The 24,959-nt window shown below is 41.5% G+C and overlaps 1 protein-coding gene across 1 annotated transcript in view; it reads left to right on the top strand.

Moving 5' to 3' along the window:
- gpc6 (glypican 6) overlaps window positions 1–24,959 on the top strand; it is a 745,006-nt gene that overhangs the window by 709,257 nt on the left and 10,790 nt on the right. The window contains exons 7-8 of the mRNA XM_033022925.1: window positions 21,018–21,154; window positions 23,373–23,548. Of these exons, the coding sequence (XP_032878816.1) occupies window positions 21,018–21,154; window positions 23,373–23,548 (313 nt within the window). The remainder of the gene's footprint in view (window positions 1–21,017; window positions 21,155–23,372; window positions 23,549–24,959) is intronic.

Genomic DNA, 24,959 nt, shown 5'->3' with positions numbered 1-24,959 from the left:
CAAAGTGATTAACGACTTGATTTTCACATTTCTATCCGGATAATTATCTTCAAACATTTAATTTTAGATATCACAGATTTCACGGTAGGTTTTGCAAATATTTAATTAGTTCTCCATTAATAGTCTTACCTTTGGGAAACTTGTGCGCTAAACAATAGGAGAATTGGGTCACGTTACAATATGTTCAAAAATCTTCTGTAAAGTTGGGGAGATTTGGATTGTCAGCATTTGAAAATATTTCATATAGTATGGATAATAAAAGGATACCCAGTGGATTTTTTGTTTATTTGCTAATCCTTAAATAAATGTGCAGCTTCTAATCAGGGCTGTGGAGTCGATACCGAAAACACATGACTCCGACTCCTTGATTTCTTGTGTATCCGACTCCGACCTCGACCCCGACCCCTAGGTATAATAATTCTAAATCTGCTATGATGACATTACACAAGATGGCATTTCATAAGAACTACATGAATCATCAGGCTACTTTTTAAACCCACGTTCTTAAAGTTTTGAGTCTAATGGTTGTAGCTACTGTATGCTATTGTGGATTTTTTATTGTTTATTCTTGGGGAAAAAACATGATTCATAATGCCAAAAGAAAAAAAATACATATAGGACAATGACAAAATTAAAATTCCATTGAATTAAATAAAAATTATCAAAGCATTACTCCAAAATGTATTAAACTAAGGCCACAGGTATGAGCTAAATTATGACAACAAAAAATTCTCGTGAAATTAAAATTAAAACTAAATGCATAGATAGTTAAGTTTGCTACAAAAGTACATACTTAAAATGTATTAATAACGCCCTTAGGAACAGAATTGCTTCTGCCAGATCTCTTTCATTGAAGCCCTTAAATCTTATTGAATTATTTTCAGTGCGGAGAACAGTCTCTCCACGCTGACCGGGGTGGGTGGTATGGCTGTTACTATCATAGCTGCAAATTTTACTATTTCTGTATAAGCAGGGATGACTTCTTGTACTGTAGGTTTAGATGAGCTATCATATTTCTCTACTTTTTTTAATCCACCAAGAAAATCTTGCTTAAATTCCATTAGTTTCACGTCAAAAGGCTGCCTTCGCACATTTAAACGGGAACGCTTTGCTCTCAACTACTGTTCAATTTTATCTAAATACTAGACTAAGTGGGACCCGTTGGGTCCCAGCATCACACAGGAGGGCTGGACACCCAACACAATATTCCACCTCTGCACCAATTCCAATATTGCTGGTCAGTGGGGGGAGGGCACTTTCTGTTGCGCTAGTATGAGTGTTGTGGGGCGAAGGTACTGGTTTCCAGAGGGCTAGTATGGAGTTTGTGGGCCAAATGGATTTTTGGGCTGGCAGCTCAGTCACTGAGGCCTGGCAGTACGGTCACTCGGACCTGGCAGGCTGGCGGCTAAGAAACTGCCAGAAATTGTGCCCAAAACAGGTGACAGACAGTAAGAGAGAGAAGGGGGAGAGGGTGGACTTAATGGATTATTGGGCTGGCAGTTCACTAACTCACGGCTCGTGGGCTGGCAGTGCAGTCACTCATGCCTGGTACGCTGACAGTTCACTCAGTCACCCCACCTACCTTCACCCCCCCCCCCCCCCCCCCACTCTGCTCCTTGCCATTCCCCTCCCACCCACACATTCAGTGCATCTCCCCACAACCTCCCCCCCCCCCCCCCCATGCACTCTTAGTGGCTCTCCCACTGAGCAGCAATTCCTGCCTATTAGGTTCTATTGTGATGAAAGAACACACAGGCATTAAAAGTGCAAAAAGGTTTTATTAAAGTTTAAAATGTGAATGACTCTTAAAATATAAGAACAATTTAAATGTTAAAGATGAGAATTATTAAAGTTCTTTCTTGTTGTGTTCTGCTGCTCACTGCCTCTTGATGACTATTTCCTGTTGATAAAAAAAGACAATTTTAATATAGAGAAAGTCAGCGGTCAAATTTTAAGAAGGAAAATATGAGAATTTATCTCAAAGTCATCATTCAACGAAGCACACTTTTAATGACAACATTCTTGGTCGATGTTCCATCCTTCAGGAAAACGTTGACATCTCCCTTCATCTTTCCTCGGCTAAGAGCCACATACAGTTGTCCATGCTGAAATACCAGTTTGTCGAGGTAGATCAACACCTTCTGCATTGTTTGTCCTTGTGCTTTATGGATCGTCATGGCAAAACTTGATTGAATGGGGAATTGGGTCCGCTGAAGGGGAATGTCTTCACCTTCTGTCAAAATAAGTGCTATCCTAGGAATGAGAACAATGTCACCTTTGAAGGCTCCCATGTTGATTCTTGCAACGATCAGATTATTGTGTAGCTCTTCCACAATCATCCTCGTTCCATTGCATAGCTTTGGTGGCTCCAAGTTTCTCATTAATATGATTGGAGATCCTTTTTTCAACTCCAATTTGTGTGGTGGTAATCCAGAGAGCTCGAGTGAATCGAGGAATTCTGTTGGGAAGTGAGTATCATGAGTTCCCTCAGTGACAGCATTGAAAGAAAGGTACTCCTTAACGATTCCAGGGAAGCGTTCGATGCATGTAGAATTGATGCTTCTCATGGTTTCGTTGTGAGGAACCAAGATACATTTGTTGGAGAATAATTCTGCAGGATTGTCAAATGTGGGATAGATGAAATGAATACAATCCTCCAGTGTTTCTGCCGATAGAAGCAGGTCTTGTGGGATTTTAATTTCATCGTCTTCATTCTTTAAAATCTTGTCTTCTCTGACTTTCAACAAAAATTTAGAATACTCGCCTTCTCCCTCTGTCAATCGCATATTTGTGTGCAATTGAAACTTGGTGAAAAGTCTCCACAAGTAGGATTTCTTGATGCAGGCATTTTCAACCAGCATCATTACCCCTTTTCACCACAGCAAGTAGTTGTCGAAAATCGCCACAACAAACGATAAGAATGCCACCAAAAGGCTTAGTGTTGCTGCAGACATCTTGAAGAGTTCTGTCCACTGCTTCAAAGCTTTCTCTCCTAATCATTGGACATTCATCCCAAACAATGAGTTTCACTTGCCTCAAGAAATATGCCGTCTTAAGAGTTCTTCTCGATGTTGCACAATGTATCCTCAGCCACTTGGATGGGTATCTTGAATCGAGAATGTGTAGTTCTTCCACCAGGCATTAACGTAGCTGCTATCCCAGACGATGCTACAGCAATAGCCACATCACCTTGACCTCTAACTTTGGAGAGGATCAAATTGGTGATAAATGTTTTTCCTGTTCCTGCTGGTGCATCAATGAAAAACATTGAAGGGAGATTCCTTTTCAAGGAGTTGCACACCTGGTCATACACTACTCTCTGCTCATCATTCAGCAGAGGCTCATTCTGCTCAACAAACTGCTGTTGTTCATTTTTATCATATTGCAATTCCTGCAGCAATTCTGGATTGTCACCATCAAGGTGCATCCTTCCATTTCTTGGTTGTGGCAAATTAAAGAATTCCATTGTCTTGTTGTAATTCTCCAGCTTGTCTTGAATATAGAACAGAGCCTGATCATGATGCTTCTCTTCAATCACGATATTAGGATCATTCATTGTTCTCCGGTCTTTTTCAAGGTAATCTTCAGACATTGAATCCTTGAAGTGATCCCATAATTGTCGAGCATCGTTGATCTCAGTATTCGTCAACAAAACAACAAACAAATCTCTCATTGCACTGGGGAGTCTTCTGTTCTCAGCATCTTCCATTGTTTGTTGCCAATGGTCGTCAGTCTGCAACAAACCTCTTTGTCTGCAGACGTCTTTGAAGAAAGGATACATTTGTCCATCATGCGTTTTCAATGAATCAAAGGATACTGGCCCTTTTATGTGATGCAGAAGCAGTCTCAAGTAATAGAGGTCACCAGATTTTGGAGACACGGTATACACTCGTCCCAGAATGTTACATTCAAAAATACCTGGATGACCTTGCACTCTCTTGCCGGCCTTCCTTCTTTGCCATCTCTTGTTCTTCCATGTGTAAAATCGGGGAACATCAGCGTAGTTGAGTGTTCTTGGAAATGGCTCCAGAGAAGACAATGCCATGAATTCAGTTAAAGTCGTTCTCCCCATGCGACCATTGGTCCCGTGTTCAGCAGCATGGACTCTGAGAACAACTCGTTGTTGTCCTGGTAGATGTACCTGGAGTCAAAAGACCGCGGGGTGTCTCTCATGAGTCGTAAATCCAAGGATTAATGCCACTGCTTCTGATGGACCAATGTATCTGCCAGTCAAGTACTGTGAAATTTTGTCATCCCTGTTCACTCTAAAAGATGCTTGATCACTTCCCTTCATGGTGTACTTGATGACGTATTTGACTGACTTTATAGAGCAGCATATCTCAACGTTGATGTGACATTTGAACATCTTCAATAGTTGAGCATTATAGGGCACCACCCAATCAGAAGTGATAGGTCGATGCTGGCGTCCTTCTTGATATCCATGAAATCCTCCCATGTCTGGAGATCTTCTCCTGTATAGAGCGTATGAATTACATCCACACCTTGTGCTGGCAATAAATGGCTTTGGGAATCTCTTACTGCATGTTCCTTTCTTCCAACATGGAGAGGCGTGGTTGCAGAACGGTCCATGAATCATGTGCTTGAGTACCAATTCACACAGCTCAGGATCCACTTGCGGGTCTGGTATTTCAGCTTGCACAAATGTGTCAAAATCATTTGGTCTTGGCTTAGTTGCTTCGTCAAGCCACAGCAGACAGTGCAAATGAGGCAGGCCTCTTTTCTGATATTCCACAGTGGAGACAAAAGCTATACAGTTTCCAAAGAGGCCATTTGGTCCAGTGACGTACTTGAAGAATATCTTCCTTTTCAGATCAAATACTCTTGCAATCAAGTCTGGTCTATCACACGGCTCCTGACTGTCAAAGAGGGACTGTCGGATCTCGCTCCAGTTCGGATTGCAAGTCATGGTAATGAAGAATGAAGCATTGCCATACTTCCGAACGTACATCATGGCGTCCTGGCATCGTTCCATCATGTATCTTGGTCCACCGACAAATGTCGAAGAGAGGATGATGCGCCTTCCGATGTTTTCCAAATCATCATTGTCGTTTAATGCATCCATAAGGCCTTTGTAAGTTGTTGATCTCAACGATGCTTGATTCAGACGAAAATAATTCAATCTCTCCGCCTCAATCTTGGCCGCCATATCGACGACATACTGTTGAAAGAGTCGTCCTCCTCTCAAAAGGTGATTGAATTCATTATCACGATTCATGATCCTATAGGCATAATATCGCATTGCTGACAATTTCCTGTGGTTTCTCATTTGGAGTTGGTAATGCCATCCATCATCTCCATGTGGAAAGAAAAGCATGTATTGAAAACTATCATACGACCTATGAGACTCTGAAATGGTTTGCAGGCCTCCTCCTCTTTCTTTCAAGACAATGTGTCGTGATGTTGCTTGAGGGTCATTATCTTTTGGTATTATGACAGCAACTTCGTTGGCAATTTGTGCGTTAAACCGTCTTTCATGTTCCAAAGCTGGCCGATGATTTGGATCTATGATGATTGATGCCTCTGGTAAACCTCGAATTCTTTCCTTTGCCATTGTAAGTGTTTCAATGTAAGGGTTGTTTTGTCTTATCAAGCGTTCAAGCATTGCAACAACTTCCCTTTGAATACCAGCATTTTGCAGGATACCCATTCGCAATTCAATGCTATCTTGGGGGTCCATGAAATAGATCTGCAAGAATCGACTTTGTTGGTCTGGGTCGGGCATCAACGAACCAATGTAATGATGAACCTGGCCTTGAGTGATCACTGAAGGATTCCATCCGGGTTGCACCACTTCCTTGGCACCGAATGACGTCAGTTGAAATAAACAGTTGTATTGTCTAATATGCCTTCTGAACTCCTTTGCTTGTGCAGTGTCAACAGTATACAATCTCATGAGTTCATCAGGCAGTGCGTGCACAGGAGCAATGTTCACTTGACCATTCATGCAGCAAAAGTGTGTGGTTTCTGCAGGGAAACGGTTCGTTCGACAGTGAGGGCAAACCTTTGTCATTTGTCCAACATCAGAAGAAAGATTTCTCCTTACCAGTTGTGTATTTCGTCTTGTTGTATCTCTGGCCTGCTGTTCAGCCAGTCTGTTAGTTTTTTTATCTCCTGTCTCTGGAAGCCTTCTTCTTTGCGATCTTTCTCGTTCATGCTTGAGACGCAAACTTTCTCTTTGTGGTGTGTCTGCATCCCTGCTGCATTGTGGTCTTTCTTGTTGATCATACAAACATTGAGTTATTTTTAGTTGTATCTCTTCATCCCTTCTCTGTGCTCTTTCTTGTCGATCCTTGATACGCTCACTTCTTCGTGGCATCTCTTCATCATCCCATGTGCTTTGCGTTCTTTCTCGTTGATCCTCAAAATGTTCAGTTCTTTTTGGTTGCGCCTCTTGATCCTTTCTTCTTTGTCTGCTTTCTCGGTCATCTGCGCGACGTTGAGATGTTTTTTCTTCGGTCCCTCATTCCCTTCTCAGTCTTGTTGCAGCTCGATGTTCCACTGCCCGCTGCTTTGACCATCCTGCTGTCCTTTTTGTCCCTTTTCCTGACATGATGTCGAAAAAGCAGCCTAAAGACAATTTCAGTTGTTAACACTGAAGAATTTGTGCAAAATATTTTTTTGAGGTGGGTGCTGTCAGGGTGGGATGGGGGGTGGTAAACATTGTGCAGCCAAGGGAGGAGGGATAGCTTCAGGCGGGGGCTCTCGTGAGCTGATGAGAAGGGGGGGGGATGTCCTCATGCAGGGGATGAGGGCGGCTTCAGTAGGGGGTGCATCCTATAGCCAGGTGGAGGGCAGCATCTTGAGGTGGGGGGGGGGGCAGTGAGCGATTTACTCATGACCTGTGGACTCACTGCCTTGGGATTAACTCATGGCCTTTGGACTGACTGACTCTCATGGCTTGTGGACTGACTGATGCCCGACTTCTGGAGTCACATCCGACTTATGTAAACTGAAAACTGTAACATCTACATTGAGGAACAGCTTCTTCCTTTCAGCCACCACGCTATTAAACATAACAAATAAGCTCTGAACTACGAAACACTATATTATTTCTCACACACACATATTCACACATACACACACACACACACACACACACACACACATATATTCACACACACATATATTCACACACACACACACACATATATATTCACAAACACCCACACACATATATATTCACACACACCCACACACATATATATTCACACACACACACACATATATATTCACACACACACACACATATATATATTCACACACATATATATTCACACACACACACATATATATACACACACACACAGACATATATTCACACACACACACATATATATACATATTCACACACACATATATATTCACACACACACATATACACACACACACATATTCACACACATATTCACACACATATTCACACACACACATACATATATTCACACACACACACACATTCACACACATATACACACACATTCACACACACATATATATTCACACACACACATTCACACACACATACACACACACACACACACACACACACACACACAATTGCAGCTTTTGCTGAAACACAATTGCAGCTTTTGCTGAAACACAATTGCAGCTTTTGCTGAAACACAATGCCGCTGTGGCTGCAACAAACTCTGTAGAATTTTTCAACACCTCGTGCACTCTGTGGGCAGCGCCATCTTGCCTCCGACCGGAAATGATGTCATCGCCGCCGGCTTACCGATCACCGGAAATGCCGTCATCGCCGCCATCTTGCAACCGCCAAAATCACAAAATGAGCGCCAATTTTAAATTTAAACACAGTTCTGGTCCAAATAAAAAGCTTTATTCGTGCTTTATTCGCCTGCAACAAATCCATTTCAATTTACATGAACATTTCAAAGACAATACAGACCTCATGCTTTAGTCACCTGAAAATGGGTGCAACCATTTTAAAACCCAAGAGAAACAAATTTGCAAACGCTTTATAACAATAACAAATGCTTTTTATTTTCAATACACATTTCAAAGACAATATAGATAGACAAATTTGCAAATGCATTTCATGTTCAATACACATTTCAAAGACAATATAGATAGACAAATTTGCAAATGCATTTCATGTTCAATACACATTTCAAAGACAATATAGATAGACAAATTTACAAACTCTTTCCAACAAAATGCCAAGAAACTTCAGACCATGGTAAATGGTGAACAACATACATATCAATTGGCTGAAAAAGCATATGCAGGGGACTCACCTTGGAGTAGAGCTGCAGCTCAGAGAGCCGTGACCCTTTCACTTCGTGGTCCAGAAGAAAGTGATTGAAGCAGGACACTTCCGGATTTTATAGTCCCTCCCTCCCCCTGCTGCCAGCGGGGGCAGCAGAGAGAATGGGGAATGTTGTAAAAACATTAATATCTCTGTCATATTTCATCGACGGGAAAAATCCTCGGCACACAAGCGGCAGAGGGGGGCTCTGAGCGAGGTGGCCAAAAATGACGGCCGTAGGTGGCGGCGTTCTCTTGGAAATCGCAGCACAGATCGCCAAAAGCGGTCAAGAACAGAGTTTTAGTAATATAGATTTTGCAAAATCTGACCGTCATTTGAAGAGGATGAGGATTTTGGTACTCCCATCTTCATTTTGTGGTTTAAAAAGTTTTTTTTTTTTTGATTTACATAGAAGGTTAAGGGGGGACTTGATAGAGGTTTTTAAAATGATGAGAGGGATAGACAGAGTTGACGTGGAAAAGCTTTTCCCACTGAGAGTAGGGAAGATTCAAACAAGGGGACATGACTTGAGAATTAAGGGACTGAAGTTTAGGGGTAACATGAGGGGGAACTTCTTTACTCAGAGAGTGGTAGCTGTGTGGAATGAGCTTCCAGTGAAGGTGGTGGAGGCAGGTTCGTTTTTATCATTTAAAAATAAATTGGATAGTTATATGGATGGGAAAGGAATGGAGGGTTATGGTCTGAGCGCAGGTATATGGGACTAGGGGAGACTATGTGTTCGGCACGGACTAGAGGGGTCGAGATGGCCTGTTTCCGTGCTGTAATTGTTATATGGTTATATGGTTATATGGTCTCTGAAATTTATATTGAGGTCAGAGTCGGAGTCGGGACTTTTTTAACAACTCCGACATCACCAAAATTGCTCCGACTCGACGACTCCGACTAATTCCACAGCCCTGCTTCTAATCCACAAAAGGGGATTTGAGAATGAGGACCTGAGAAGAAAATCAATCTGTGGTACTATATGCAGTGATCTACAGTGATCGCTGCCGGCTTTTTGACATGATCCAACTACAGGATATATCTCAAAGCACTGGAAAAATACCACTGATGTGCTGTCTCCACGCAATCTTCTAAATTCACAGGAAGGATAAGTGAACAAATATCGGTGTACACATCGTTTGAACAAGCACGAGTGCATACTGAGGCTGCATCGTTGCATGTCTGACACTAGACTCCTGTAACATTCTGAGCTCATAGAGGAGATTGCCAGGCAGACAGAAAGAAAATTAAGATGTATTCAAAGCCTCCATGAATCCTCATTCTCCTCTGGAAACCTTTGACAAGACATGATGAGCAAGGAAAGATGGAGTAGGGAAGGCTAATTCCAACAGAGTCATTGTCTTCACAGAAAGCTTGGAGTGCAGCTTCATCATAATAAACATACTTACTCAACAGAATGACAAGCACGTGCATTCATGGCAACATTCCCAGCACCTATTACATTATATCTCTTAATCCAGGAACCTAGAAGATTATCTGTACTGTGACAGGCACCAATACCTGCTGGCTTGGCCACCACCTAATCCACTTTGCCATCTCCATCAACCTGGCCCCAAAGCATCAACAGAAACATTGCCTCAGGGAGATGTTGCTCCTATCTGCAGTATCTCTAGCAACCTATCAATTACCACCCTTCAGCTAATGTTATTTTTACATCTGTCATCAGTGGCACCTGTGAAATGATGCTTGGCTTCTCTGTCAAGAAAATATGGTTTAAGGAGACCAGGGAGCTGATTAACACAAGTAGATGGAGCAGTAAAGAAAGCATATAGTACACTTGCTTTCATTGGTTGCAGCATTTAGAAAGTTATGATGCAGTTTTATAGGACTTTGATTTAGAGTATCATGTGCAGTTCTGGTCGCCTCATTACAGGAAAGAACGGAGTTTTTGGAAAGGGTGCACAGGAGGTTTACTGGAATGATGCCTGGATTAACGGGTTTTAGCAGCAAGGAGAGGTTTGACAGACTTGGATTGTTTTCTCTGAATGTAAGAGGTTGAGGAGAATACCTGATAGAAGTATGTCCAATTATAGACAGTCAGAACCTTTTATCCCAGGATTGAAAAAACAAATACTAGAGGGCATAGCTTTAAGATGAGAGGGGCAAGGTGTAAAGGAGATGTGGAAGGGCAAGATTTTTGCACAAAGGGTGGTAAGTGCCTAGAACACGCTGCCTGGGGTGGTGGTTGAGGCAGATACAATAGTGGCTTTTAATAGACTTTTAGATAGGCACATGCATATGCAGGGAATGGAGGGATTTGGATTATGTGCAGGCAGATAAGAGCTAGTCTTGGCATCATCTTCAGTACAGACATTGAGGGGTGAAGGGCCTGTTCCTCTACTGTACTGTTCTATGTTAACTGCAAACATTAGTTCCAGGATTGATTCTCTGACTTTTCCTCAACAGTTTTTTAGTTTTAGTTTTAGAGGTACTGCGTCGAAACAAGCCTTTCGGCCCACCACGTCCACGCCGACTAGTGATCCCCACACACTAACACTATCCGGCATACACACTAGGGACAATTTACAACTTTACCAGGCCAATTAGCCCAAATACCTGTACGTCTTTGGAGTGTGGGGGGAAACCGGAGATCCCAAAGAAAACCCAGGCAGGTTACGTGGAGAACGTACAAACTCCGTACAGTCAGCAACCGTAGTCGGGATGAAACCCAGGTTTCTGGCAAGCAACTGCATCGCTGTGTAACCGTGCCACCCCTTCTTTGGACACCAGAAATCAGAGGTCCAGCAGTAAACCCCCACCTGAAATACAGACAGTGGATGGATAGAGCACAGGAGGCACAACATCTTGTGGACATGTGCCAGTTTTCCGTGCTATAAAAATTATCCTGGCTATTAGAGCTATAGAGTCCATCTCATTGAGAATTAGAAATAGGACAGAGCAACAGACAATACCACGAGGTAGACAAATTGCTGGAGAAACTCAGCGGGTACGTCTACCTTCGATTTTCCAGCATCTGCAGTTCCTTCTTGAACAGACAATACCACAATAAGCAATAACACAAGTAGAGTGGTAAAGCAGGCATATAGCGTGCTTCGCTTCATCAGTCGGGCATTAAGTATAAGTGTTAGGAAGTCATTTCGCAGTTTTATGAGACTTTGGCTATGCAGTGTCGGCACATTACAGAAAGGATGTTGAGGCTTTGGAGGTGGTGCAGAATAAAATTTCCAGGATGCTGTCTGGATTAGAGGGCATCAGCTACATGGAATGGTTGGACAAACTTGGTTTGTTTCTTCTGGAGTGCTGGAGACTGAGGGAAGACGATAGAAGTTTGTAACATTTTGCAAAGCATAGATAGAGTCAACAGTCAGAACCTTTTTTAAGGATGAAAATGTCAATTAATAGATGTCAGAGGGGGAAAATTTAAAGGAGATGTGTGGAGCATGTTTTTTTACACAGATTGGTAGTTGCCTGGAATGTGTTACTAGGGGGTAATGATGGAATCTAATACTATAGTGTCATTTAAGAGGCTGTTAGATAAGGCACATGAAATGATATAGATTAACCACCAGAAGAAGGATTAGTTTAAATTGGCATCATGTTCGGCACAGACCTTCTATACAATTTTATGTATTCTATATTAAAACTCTCTGGAAGAAATACCTCAAAGACCTTTCTATCTGGAATTCTGTCCGCCGTCCCACAGAGGACATTCTAAGTCACTCTTTCTGACCAACAGGAAGTCAAGAAGGCCATATATAACTCAAAGAAAGATATCAGGAGTAGTTCACTGAAATGCTAAACTTTGGTGATGAAAAATGTAACACAATCCACAGTCTCATCTCCACACCTGAGAAGGGGAGGGTCGCTAGAGGCATTAGAGAAGCCATAATATTAACCTCCAAGAAAGGAGGCAAGAAAGGAGGCAAATATGGTAACTACAACTCCTGCAGTCTGCCACAGGGAAAGTGTCTGCCAGGGTCTTCCTCAATAGCCTTCTGACAGTGACTGAAGTTAACATGATTTTCACTGTGCCTGCAAAAAACTGCAGGGAGCAGTATCAGCCACTCTGCGTGGCCTTTTCTCACCTCCCCAAAGTCTTTGACACCTTCAGTGAGGCACCTCAAATGTTGCTGCACTCTGAAATATCTTCTTCTTAAGTTTCCAACATAGTGGCATGAAACTAACCAAAGTATCTATAACAAAACCATTCGTAGAGAAGACTAATGTCAAATAAGGCTACATCACTTCCCCAAAACTTTTCTCAATCTTTCTTACAACAATGTTATATCTCACTTCAAACAAACCTCCCAATTAAGTGGAACTCTTCTTCAGAATTTGGAAGCTGTTCAAGCTACAGCAACTGCAGTCTAGAGCCAAGGATATCCAAACGCCGGTAGCTGATCTGAAGTACTCAGGCAATGCTTGGAGGCCCAGCCTCAAGCCATCATCAACATATTTACTGAAGCATTCACAGGATAGGTCTTACACAGCTTGGGAGGGGATGGGAGAGGCAATCAATTGCCAATTGTGACAGATGTTAAAGATTAGTTAATGCTGCCCCCTAGTGATTATATAAAAAAGCTATCTGAACGGTGCAACTCAAACTGAATTGAAACCAAAAACCATTTAAACTTCAGCACTACTTATATGGATTTGATTTGTAGAGCAATTTTTATAAAGATTTATTAAAGTGTTTCCTTTAGAGAAATAAATTACCACAGATACAAAAGCAAATTAGAAGAAAATTATACCTGAAAGAAGAATGTGAATGTATCATTCAGTTACACAATTACAAGTTTCAGCATCTGCTATGTGCGAGGTGTGAGGCCAGATTGTATCAGGGGAAATCTTAGGCTTTTTTGGTTTGTGCCACAGTGAATGGAATTAATCAGGTTACTACATTAGTCCTTCATTGAGCTGCTGATTTTAAATAGAGATTCCACATTGATCAGGGACAAAAAGTCACAAAATTACCAGGGCATTTTAATATAAAATGGATTTTTACATGGTGTATTGTCTGCTGTTATTAACTAGTATAAAGTCCATTTCAATTTTATTTTTCTGCATACATGTATCCCACTCTCTCAAGGCAGCTCAGCTGTCGTTTCCATGGCAGCTGTCACATTGCTCTCACATGTTACCCATTCAGGCCCATGGCAGCCAAGGTAACAACAGTTCATGGGTGAAAATATTTCTGGATGGGTCAACTTCTTGACAATTCCTGAGATTCCTGATAAACCTGATCTACAGAGAGTTGAGTTAATTGACCTTCTCAGAGAATTTACTTCTGTAGCAATCTCTTCAGAAATCCATTCTTTCAAAGAATGGAAAACTTAGGAGGTGGGGCAAATTGGGCACGTGAATAAATTCCTGCAGAGTGTGGTCACAGCTGAGTCTCTGCACAAAGGCCATGTTAAATATATAGCCCAGAATTCCATCTCACTACTTTCTGCATTTTCAGCACACACACTGACAGCTACCAGGTTGTAATACTAAACAAATTAATTTTCTACAAGTGTTGCAACCTTAATATTCTGCTTGTAATTTGCCAGGAAACATGAGAAGGTATTTATCTCTGCCTTTCTTCACAATTACTCATCTGTTCTCTCCTTTTCTCATCATGCTATTTTCAATAATTTAAACTCTAATTTGTTTATTTAGAAATAATGAAATAAGTGAAGAAATAAATGTAAAATAAAGTGACTTATTCATTCCAGAATATGTGGTTCAAACAAATGAGAATTCTGATGCAGCAGTGGAGTTGAGGGACAAATGCCCAGAGTAGGGGAATCGAGAACCAGAGGACATAGGTTTAAAGTGAGGGTGCAGAGATTTAAGGGGAACTGAGAGGAAACATTTTCACACAAAGGGTGGTGGGTGTACGGAATGGGCTGCCAGTGGAGGTAGTTGATGCAGGTACTATCGTGATCTTTAAAAAACATTTAGACAGGTAAGTGAATAGGACAGAATTAGTGGTCAACGCAGCCATGTGGGACGATTGCAGATGGGACATGTTGGCCAGTGTGAGGAAGTTGGGCCGAAATGGCCTGTTTTCACACTGTAAGACTCTATGACTCTTATGTCGCCTCATGGAGGTACTGGCGGACCAGAATTATGCTGCAGGCAATAGTTGTAAACATTCATAGTCAGAGCAACAAATCTAGACAGTACGGTCACGGGGATAGATGTAATGATCCAGATAGGAGCTGCAGAGCACTGGCAGTATTACAGATATGTGTGTGTAAAATTCAAATCCAAAGGAGAGGTAAACAGTTAAATGTACTTATCAAAGATTGCATGTTGAGGAGACCAAGAAACTGCCGTATGATAAGGAGCCAGGGTTGTGATGTAGCCATATGGCAGTGAATGAGAATGTGATATTCCCAGAACAAATGAAGTACATTCCACAGCATAATAAGAACATTCAGGGCATTCTTTGAAAGTCATAGATTCGCTGTGCTGTCCAAATACGTGTTGTCCATACGAGTTGGGTATTTTCAGTTGCATGCAGTTAAGCTTCTTCTTGCGTATGGCGTGCACAGCCTAAAGTTGTAGGTCAAGGGTAGACATCCAGGCCAGGACAGCATCAGTTACTGGGTGGATAGCTTTGATACCACCAGGGAAAGCCTCAGTGGGCCGTCATTCACGATGTGTGGGATGGTCTGGTCTGGATGTCCGCAGTCGCAAGGAGATTGCGACCTTCACGTGGTCCACCCTGTTTCGACCAATGCAATCAACCCGACATGCACAAACAAATAGATGCAGTTAAGTGAAGAAACAGGTTTGGCATCTCGTGGGAAACAGAATCGGCCAAGTCCACCATAACGTTTAAGAACAAATCCGCAGAGCAAGCAACAAGCTGGCCAGATAATTAGACCAGGGTGAGATGCCCAAGACAAAAAGACAGTCTGAGTCCAGGGCCAGCGAAAAGTAACCCATTATCAGTAGCCTGTGAAAGGCATGAATTTGACACTGACTTAGCTTTCTCAGAATAATTGAACTATTCACAAACCTCAGTTCAGAGGAAGAGTAGGTAATTTCTCTGAACAATATGTGAGAGCCAATTCACAAACATTTCAAAGACACAATGGTTCTGACATTACGAGGATCCTCAAAGGAGAGAAGTGCAGGATTTTGTATAAGGATAATATCAATTAAGCCTGCCACATACAATACTAGTGGAGATGGGATGTGCAATTTCTGCAGAAGTGCTCAAGACTTGTTGTTTATTGAATTATTGAATTGCTTGAATTGTAGACTTGGTTGGATGTATTAATATACAACTGTAACATAGAAGCAATTCAAAAGCTCTAAGTATCCTCATGAGAGATGTTACGGCAGGTATGGCCTTACTAATGCGAGTTGAATACAATACAGCTGAAGTGTGGCAAGGGAGACTAAAATAGTCAAGATTAACCAGAACGGTTGTCATGGGAGATGACGGTGATTTCAAAAGTGACAGCAGAATAAAAGGGAAAGACCACTGTTTACAAGGAGTTAGTCACAGGGTGGAGCAAAGTAAATGCATGTAGATGGTGAACGTTACGAAACAAGCAGCATTGAGTTTGTTGTAATTGAGTTCATGGTATGCAGTTTGCACCAAATACAGTGTATAATTGTTACCACTGCAGCTTTTAAGAATTATTAATGTAGAAAATGCATGAAAAATATAGTAGTCAGGCAGCTTGTGGAAAAAAAACATTTTGACCCATGCTAATCTTGAACCATTCATTCATCCAATTCGAATTTGCATGTGGATCAGGTAGCAATCCAGGGATTAATATTTTTCTGACTCATCATTATTAGTTAGAACTCTAACTGCACAGACTCTTTCATCTGAATTCCCTTTGTCATGCTGATGATTTTGGTTCCCACATGGACCAAAACTGTCTTATTCCAAATTCATCTCTAGCCTTGAGAAGGTCTTTTTTATCCTGGAATCTGCAGCTAATGCAAACTTTGGGCCATGATCATGTCTTTCGGCAAAGGAAAAAAATATGCCCTGTTCAAAACACCGCCTATCAAAACTCCCCAGTTTGAATGGCTGCATAGTGTTATTGTCACTTTGCTTATACTTTCCACGGTCTTTGGTCTCATCTACACAGACTACAAAAATTGTATACCTGGTGGATTGGTACAAGGGCAGAAGTTCCTGCTATGATTTTCTTGATCCTTAAACCGTGTAACTTATATTTGCGCCCCCTTATCCCCTTGACTGACCAATTCTGTATTCTTAATCTAAGGAGTGTAATGCCCCTGTCCCACTTAGGAAACCTGAACGTAAACCTCTGGTGACCTTGCGCCCCACCCAAGGTTTCCATGAGTCGCCAGAGGTTTTGGTCACTCACCTGGAAAGCCTTGACCGAAGCGTGAACTGCATCTACTGACCAAAGATCCTACAGGATCTTTGCAAACGGCCACACACACACACACACACACACACACACACACACACACACACACACACACACACACACACACACACACACACACACACACACACACACACACACACACACACACACACACACACACACACACACACACACACACATACAAACACATTGTGAAGTTGGGGGCCAGGGACAGCGGAGGAGCGCTGTCTGCGCGATGAAGAGGAAGGTAAACGGCTGCCACAGAGCAAGGTAAGTTCTTTAGAGAGCACGGGAGGGAGGGAGAGATGGGGAAATAAGGGGAGAGAAGGACAGAGAAGGGGAGAGAGAAGGGGAAGAGAAGGGGGAGAAGGGGAAGAGAAGGGGGAGAAGGGGAGAGAAGGGGAGAGAAGGGGGGGAAAGGGGAGAGAAGGGGGGGAAGGAGTGGAGACAGTAATAAGAAGTTTAATAATAATAATAATAATAATAATAATAATAATAATAATAATAATAATAATAATAATAATAATAATAATAAGTTTAAGAAGTTTAATAAAGTTAGCGGGCATTTTACCTTCCGGCGGATCTTCTAGGTCCTGAAAACCAAAGATCCTAATGGCTGGTCAGCGAAGGAGATTGCCTTCGACTGCCTGTAAATAAATGGCGACCCCACTCCACTGGCTTCGACCAAACGGCAACCTATTTTTAGTCGAAGCCGGTTTTGAATTTGTTGAAATAATCGCAGGAACATAGAAGAAGCCTCGACTACGTGGAAACCACTTTCGACCATTAGGGAGAGTGACCAAAACCTCCGGGAACCTTTGGGAACCTCACAGAAACCTTGGGTGGTGCGCAAGAGATTTCAGTTCAGGTTTCCTAAGTGGGACAGGGGCTTTACTGCCTCCTGGAACAAAATAGCAAGGTAACTATTCTTTAGACTTTAGAGATATAGTGAGGTAACAGGCACTTCAGGCTACCGAGTCTACGGCGACCTGTGATCACCCCATACACTAGCACTATCCCACACCCTAGGGACAATTTATAATTTTTATTGAAACCAATTAGTACAAACCATGTTTGGAGTGTGGGAGGAAAGTAGAGCACCCAGAGAAAAACCACAGGGAGAACGTACAAACTCCGTACAGAGAGCACCCATAGTCAGGATCAAACCCGGGTCTCTGACGCTGTAAGTAGCAACTCTACAGCTGCGCCACTGTGCCACCTGGGATTTACACCACCATCCTCTGTCTTCAATCACTAGAACTGTACATGGTGCTTCAAATGACACCTCAAAAAGGCATTACGTATAACAGACAAATATCTTCTGCATTCCAATCCTTTGGTTGAAAGACCCATCTACAATTTACCTGCCTAAATCATAATTTCTGATCCACTCTGTATAAAACAAAGCTGTAATAATGGGAGGAAGATGGAAAGTTCCCCTTAGAAACCCGGAATGGTTGATGAACAACATTGTCAGCAGGTGGCGTTCTTTACTGAAGGGAGCCATGGAAATCCTCCAGGGCTGCAGCCAGGCATTCTCAGCAAGAAATGTAAACCAAGGACTGGAAATACCCACAGACAGAAAATCAGAGTAAACAGTAAAGATCATTGACTGGATTCATTATCTCTGTTTCTCGCGAACGTATGAGCTTTTCCAACATTTTCTGTTTTTCACTCCTGGCATGAATTTGCATGGAAGGTCAAAAAGGCATTTGGACAGGTACAGGGATGGGAAAGGTTTAGAGGGATATGGATCAGGCAAGTGAGACTAGTGTAGTTGGGGCATCTTGCTCGGCATGGGCAAGTTGGGCCGGAGGGTCTTTTATGACTCCACTCTATGACTCTATTCCTGTGACAATTTCCGAATGCCTGCTCATTGAAAAGCATGCCTTCTGGGTCTCCCCACACCCCTCGGCCTGCATTCTCGCCTTGATTATGATACTTTCTTTAGACAACAGTTAGCAGCAAACTGTGAGATATGGCAGAGATCAGCAACAGAAGCCTGGACTCATCCTGACTTCATGAAGGGAGGGACTGTAATCAAGGTACACGTGAGGTTGTATTTAGGTTGCAGGAGGTCCCAGATATCAGTGGCTGTTCATGAACAAACGAGAACGACTTTTGCAACAGCAGTGTGGTTTAAAACATGACTACAGTTTAATTTTGCACATGGTATAATTTGGGAGAGTACAATACCAGAACAAAAATGCCTGGAAAACAGGCATCCTGCTAAAAAATGAGGAAAGAAATTTCCACGTGAGTGCTATTGCACCCAATCACATGTGCAGAATTGATCTGTTCCAAGTAAACCTGTCTTTCAACAGGACAATGACTGAAAAAAACTATTTAAACCTTTGCCTGAAAAACTATTTAAACCTTTTTAGGCGAATTGCTTTTTCTGATGCAATTATTTTTTATCCCAAAACCCAGACTCCACACATTGAAGAGTAAATAGTATAGTGACTGTATGAAAAAGAAGATTAGTTCTGGTACTCATGGATAGGAGGAGGAGAGAAATTGAGGTTGTGGCCAGAAACAAAAGTCATGGGACAGGTATTGGCAGCTGGGACCAAGTGTCCAGCATGAGCTGGCAAGGTCCTCAGTGAGTATTCAAAAGGGAACTGCAGATGCTGGAATATCGAAGGTACACAAAATTGCTGGAGGAACTCAGCGGGTGCAGCAGCATCTATGGAGCGAAGGAAATAGTAGTTCTCCTCCGTTTATCCCGTGGAGAAAGGCATGAAGACTGGGGAACTTGGGACAGTTAATGAAAGTGTATTGAGGACAGCATGTATGATGGTCGAGCCGGTGCGGAATGTCCTAAGGCATATGATGGTAGATACATCTCCCGAGCCTGATCAGATATATCCCAGGACACTGTGGGAAGCTAGAGAATAAATTGCAAGCACCCTGACATGAACCATCACCAGATGCGAGTGAGGTGTTGGAAGACTGGAAGGTGGCTAATGTTGTGCTTCTATTTAAGAAGGGCTGCAAGCCCGGTGATTATTGATCAGTGAGACTAACATCTATGGTAGGCAAGTTACTGTAGAGTATTCTGAACGATAAGATATATAGACATTTAGATAGACAGGAGATGATTAGGATCTGATGTTGCAGAGATGGGAGGATTGTTTAAACCAAAGGAAATATCTCTGCTAAAATGATGTGGCATTGCCATGGAAATAAGCTGCTGAGTCAACTATTTGGTTGATGGCCTAATGAGGAAAGTTAGTGAGTGACAACACAAAGAAAGGAAATGAAAATGCAAAGGGCAGTTGTGAAAACTGGTGGAGGTAGAGAACTTGCTTTGGAAGGAGAAAGGTTGAAACCAGAAGTGTGGGAAACAGATGAGATGTGGTTCAGGGCTCTGTCAGTTATGGTAGAGGAGAAGCCATGGTTCACGAAGAACGAAAACATTTCAGAGGCACCTCTTTGCATAGTTCCATCATTGGAGTCAATATAACAGGTACAACAGAGGCGGCACTGTGGCACAGCGCCTGCAGCGCCGGAGACACGGGTTCGATCCTGACTATGAGTGGGTGGGTTTTCTTCGAGATCTTCGGTTTCCTCCCACACTTCAAAGACGTACATGTTTGTAGGTTAATTGGCTTGGTGTATGTGTAAATTGTCCCTAGTGTTAATTTGCGGGGATCACTGCTCGGCGCGGACTCAGTGGCCGAAGGACCTGGTTCTGTGCTGTATCGCTAAACTAAACTAAACGTAAGAACTGGGAGATTCCTTACAGGAGGCAGGATGGGAGGACATATAGTTAAGAAAGCTGTGATAATCTGTGGGCAAGCAATGGATGTTTGCCACTATCCCAGCCCCTGAGATGAAGACAGGGAGAAGACAAGCCTCTGATCTCTCTCCACAGACCTACCCGACCTGCATGAGTGTTTGCAGTATCTTTGTACCATTTACTGATCTCTAGCATTGTTCCAATTTCCAAAAAGTACTACATTTTGAGATGAGTAATTGTTTGCTTGAACTTTCCATTTCATATCTGTTAAGTAAACCTTTCTTTATAAAGTGAGCAGAATCTTTACTGAATTTCAGTGTTTCATGCTGCATTTCTAAACTAAACTAAATAAAAAGGTTGAACTGAATAAAATTATAATAACAAAGTTCTCTGAAAGGATAATTTAAACACAATTTCCCCACATTACTTTCAAATGATTTGAATCAGTTAACATGTTGCCAATGGGAATAATTATCAGTTTAGATGAAAAGCAAAGTGTTAAAAACCTGCCTGTTTTTTATTGATGACCATTATAACCTTTCCTTTAAAATTTCCAGTTTCTTTACATCGCTCTATTTCATTCACCTTGATAACTGAATTGCTCTTTATTCTCTTTACATCCAAGGTTACTGATATTAAGGAGAAACTGAAGATGGTGAAGAAGTTCTGGTCCACTCTGCCTTACACACTCTGTAATATTGATAAAGTGACATCTGGTGTGTCTGATGAAGAAGAATGCTGGAATGGACACACCAAAGGCAGGTGAGATGTAGTGGAGAACACCTTCCCTTCTTATTAGCATTAAGAAATGGCATCTGGCGTTTGATTCCTAATTTGCAAACAGATTGCATTAGGGGTTGTTGGCAGCTGCTGAACATCGCTAGTGTAAGGATGGTGTTGGGAATTGTCAAATGTGCAATGTTACTACAATAAATCTTGAGTGAGCCAACTAGATTCACCTTGAAAATGCTTGGTGATGACAATGTTATTTCAGGAAAATAATGTGATTCAAGTTACAACTCCTTGTTTCTTTCAGCCATTTATTCCCTATTTTAACTCGGTGATTGAGCCAAAATAAACTTCAAGTTAATTCGCAATTTACACAATCTACCATGCCCCATCTACACTCGTCCCACCTGCCTGCTTTTGGCCCTACTATTATTATTATTGCACAATATTTGTTTCTTTATTGGGTATATGTGCATGTGTAGATATATACACTGAACTTTTTCTCCCGTTATTGCATATTCTGTTGTGCTGCAGTAAGTAAGAATTTCATTGTCCTATCTGGGACACATGAAAATACATGGGTGAAATGTGTCTAGCTCCATTAGTACACCTGTAATGAAATCCCAGCTGATTCAAATGCTTCAAGATGGTGGAGAGGACTAAAGAACTGTAAAATTATTAAGGGTAAGAAGAAGGAGGGCACTCAACCAATTCTCTGCACAGTAATCTAGTCAGCTCCATTGCCCTATTGCTTCCCTTGGGTCCTGCAAGTAATTTTCTTTCAGATGCCATTATAATTCCCTTTTGAAGCCACGATTATATATATAGGTTATTAACACATACCATCAGTGAGCTCCAGGTCATATCTACTCTCTATATCTACATGTTTTTCTGCTCATCCAGTCAGCAGAAAGACTATACATCATGACTGCAATTGAGCCATCCACAGTGTACAGATACAGGATAACGGGAATAACATTTAGTGCAAGATAAAGTCCAGTAGAGTCCAACTAAAGATAGTCCGAGGGTCCCCAATGAGGTAGATGGTGGCTCAGGACCGCTCTCTAGTTGGTGATAGGATGGTGCCGTTGCCTGATAATAGCTGGAAAGAAATTGTCCCAGAATCTGCAGGTATGCAGGGAAGGAAGTAGACTGCTGCCCAGATAGCTAAGATGAGGTCAGGATAGCCAACACCTTTCACTCATCACTTTGAAGCCCATCATTATATTGTACACTTCAAAAAAATCTCAGATTTTCATGCCTGTTTTTTATTGACTACAGTATAAAACAGTTAAAAACAAGTTAGCTGGAATAAAACAGTAAAGTGATTTCATGGTCCTTGATTGTTATAACTTGTTTCATCCTTAATCTGCTTCAAAAACCTCTTTAATTTTTATAATCTTTTTAATGTGCACTGACATGGTGATGGATGGTTGTGAATAGCATTTGTAGTTTTATCTGTAATTAGAATCCTGTTTTACAATGTTATATAAATGTGTGTTTAATTAAGTTTGTTTAAATATATTATATTAACAATAAATTAAGGTGCAAACTTTCTGAAAACATTACCATTTTCTATATTAAATATCATGGGAAGAAGGTACAGGAGCCTGAAAACTGTAACGTCCAGGTACAGGAACAGCTTCTTCCCTTCAGCCATCAGGCTATTAAACGCGACAACAGATAAGCTCTGGACTACAATAGACTATTATTATTATTGCACTATAATTGTTTGTTTATTGAGTATGTGTGTATATATACACTGATTTTTTTTTTCTCTCCCGTTATGTACTATGTTTACATATTCTGTTCTGCTGCAGCAATTAAGAATTTCATTGTTCTACCTGGGATATAGGACAATAAAACACTCTTGACTTGTCTCTTGACAACGAGCAGCAGATTTACCATTGTAACATATTTTGTTAAGTCAATGATATATGTAATAATATTCCATCTAAATTGTTTGATAATAGTGGAGATGTGAACATTTATTTGATATAATGACCCCATTTCTTCTGATTTGACTTTTCCAGAGAGTAGGCTGCATTTTTAATCAAATAAAATAATACCATAAGAGTACTGGTTCATTATAAGCAAATGATAACATTTCGATTTATTAATAAATACAATATTTAAATTATATTTTCATTACATAAAGAGGAATTAGCGTTCGAACTAATGTGGTTGGTCACTAGTTAATCAAAGTGCTCTGTAATCTTGAGTGATATTTTACGGTAATTTAAATCTGCAGGTACTTGCCTGAAGTTATGAATGACGGTCTGACTAATCAGATTAACAACCCAGAAGTAGAGGTGGATATCACTAGACCGGACACAATGATTCGCCAGCAAATCATGGCGCTTCGAGTGATGACTAACAAACTAAGAAATGCTTATAATGGAAATGATGTAAACTTCCAAGATTCAGGTAAGCATAATCTTCTCACAAACAAGAGTAAATGGGAGGTTTTATGGTAAATGGGACCTTCAAGTTTCTATTGTCAACTGGGCGGCCACTGTGGCGCAGCGGTAGAGTGGCTGCCTAACAGCACTTGCAGCGCCGGAAACCCTACGGGTGCTGACTGTATGGAATTTGTACGTTCTACCCGTAACGGGTGGATTTTCTCCGAGATGTTCGTTTTCCTCCCACACTCCAAAGATGTACAGGTATGCAGGTTAATTGGCTTGGTGTATGTGTAAATTGTAGCTAGTGTGTGCAGGATAGTGTTAATGTGCAGGGATCGCTGGTCGGTGCGGACTTGGTGGGCTGAAGGGCCTGTTTCCACACTGCATCTCTAAAACTAAAACTAATAACTCCTTGCTCTTTTCAAGGGTTCCAAAAACTATGTAATGCATATGTGTAATAAATAGAGGTTTTAAAAAAAATTGAATTGAAAGATACAATGTGGAAACTGACTCGTCAGCCACCATGTGCACACCGGCCATCAAGCACCCTTCACACTAGTTCTACTTCTTCTTTCGTGTGGCGTGCGCAGCCTAAAGTTGTAGGACAACTTGTTCTATTTGATCTTCCGTTTGTGCACGTCGAGTTGATTGCATTAGTCGAAACAGGGCGGACCACGTGAAGGTTGCAAACTTCCACCCCACTAGTTCTACGATACCCCACCATCATGTCCACCACTTAAACCAAACCTGTATTTGAATGGAACCGCATGTTCCAAATATGAAGTCTGTTGAGATCACGTATTCCAACACTCAATATACACCAATATTCCAATAAATGGCTTTTAAAGCAGCATTTATAATGCATTCAAAAAGTATTCAGACTCCTTCACTTTTTCCACATTTTGTTACGTTACAGCCTTATTTTAAAATTGATTAAATTCATTTTTTAATCATCGATCTACACACAATACCCTAAGATGAAGAAGCGAAGACAGGTGTTGAGAAATTTTTGCAAAGTAATTAAAAAGAAATAACTGAAATATCACATTTACATAAGTATTCAAACCCTTTGTTATGACACTCAAAATTGAGCTTAGGTTCATCCGGTTTCCATTGATTATCCTTGAGATGTTTCTACAACTTGATTGGAGTCCACCAGTGGTAAATTAAATTGATTGGACATGATTTGGAAAGGCACACACCTGTCTATATAAGGTCCCACAGTTGATAGTGCATGTGGGAACAAAAACCAAGCCATGAAGACAAAGGAATTGTCCATAGACCTCTGATACAGGATTGTGTCGAGAAACAGATCTGGGGAAGGGTATAAAACAATTTCTGCAGCATTGCAGGTCCCGAAGAGCACAGTGACCTCCGTCATTCTTAAATGAAAGAACTTTGGAACCACAGAACTCTTCATAGAGCTGGCCGCC

Source organism: Amblyraja radiata, chromosome 6 (genome assembly GCF_010909765.2).
Source record: "Amblyraja radiata isolate CabotCenter1 chromosome 6, sAmbRad1.1.pri, whole genome shotgun sequence".
Taxonomy (NCBI): Eukaryota; Metazoa; Chordata; class Chondrichthyes; order Rajiformes; family Rajidae; genus Amblyraja; species Amblyraja radiata.
The sequence above is the reverse complement of the archived record's forward strand: the minus strand, read 5'-3'. Positions and strand labels throughout refer to the sequence as shown.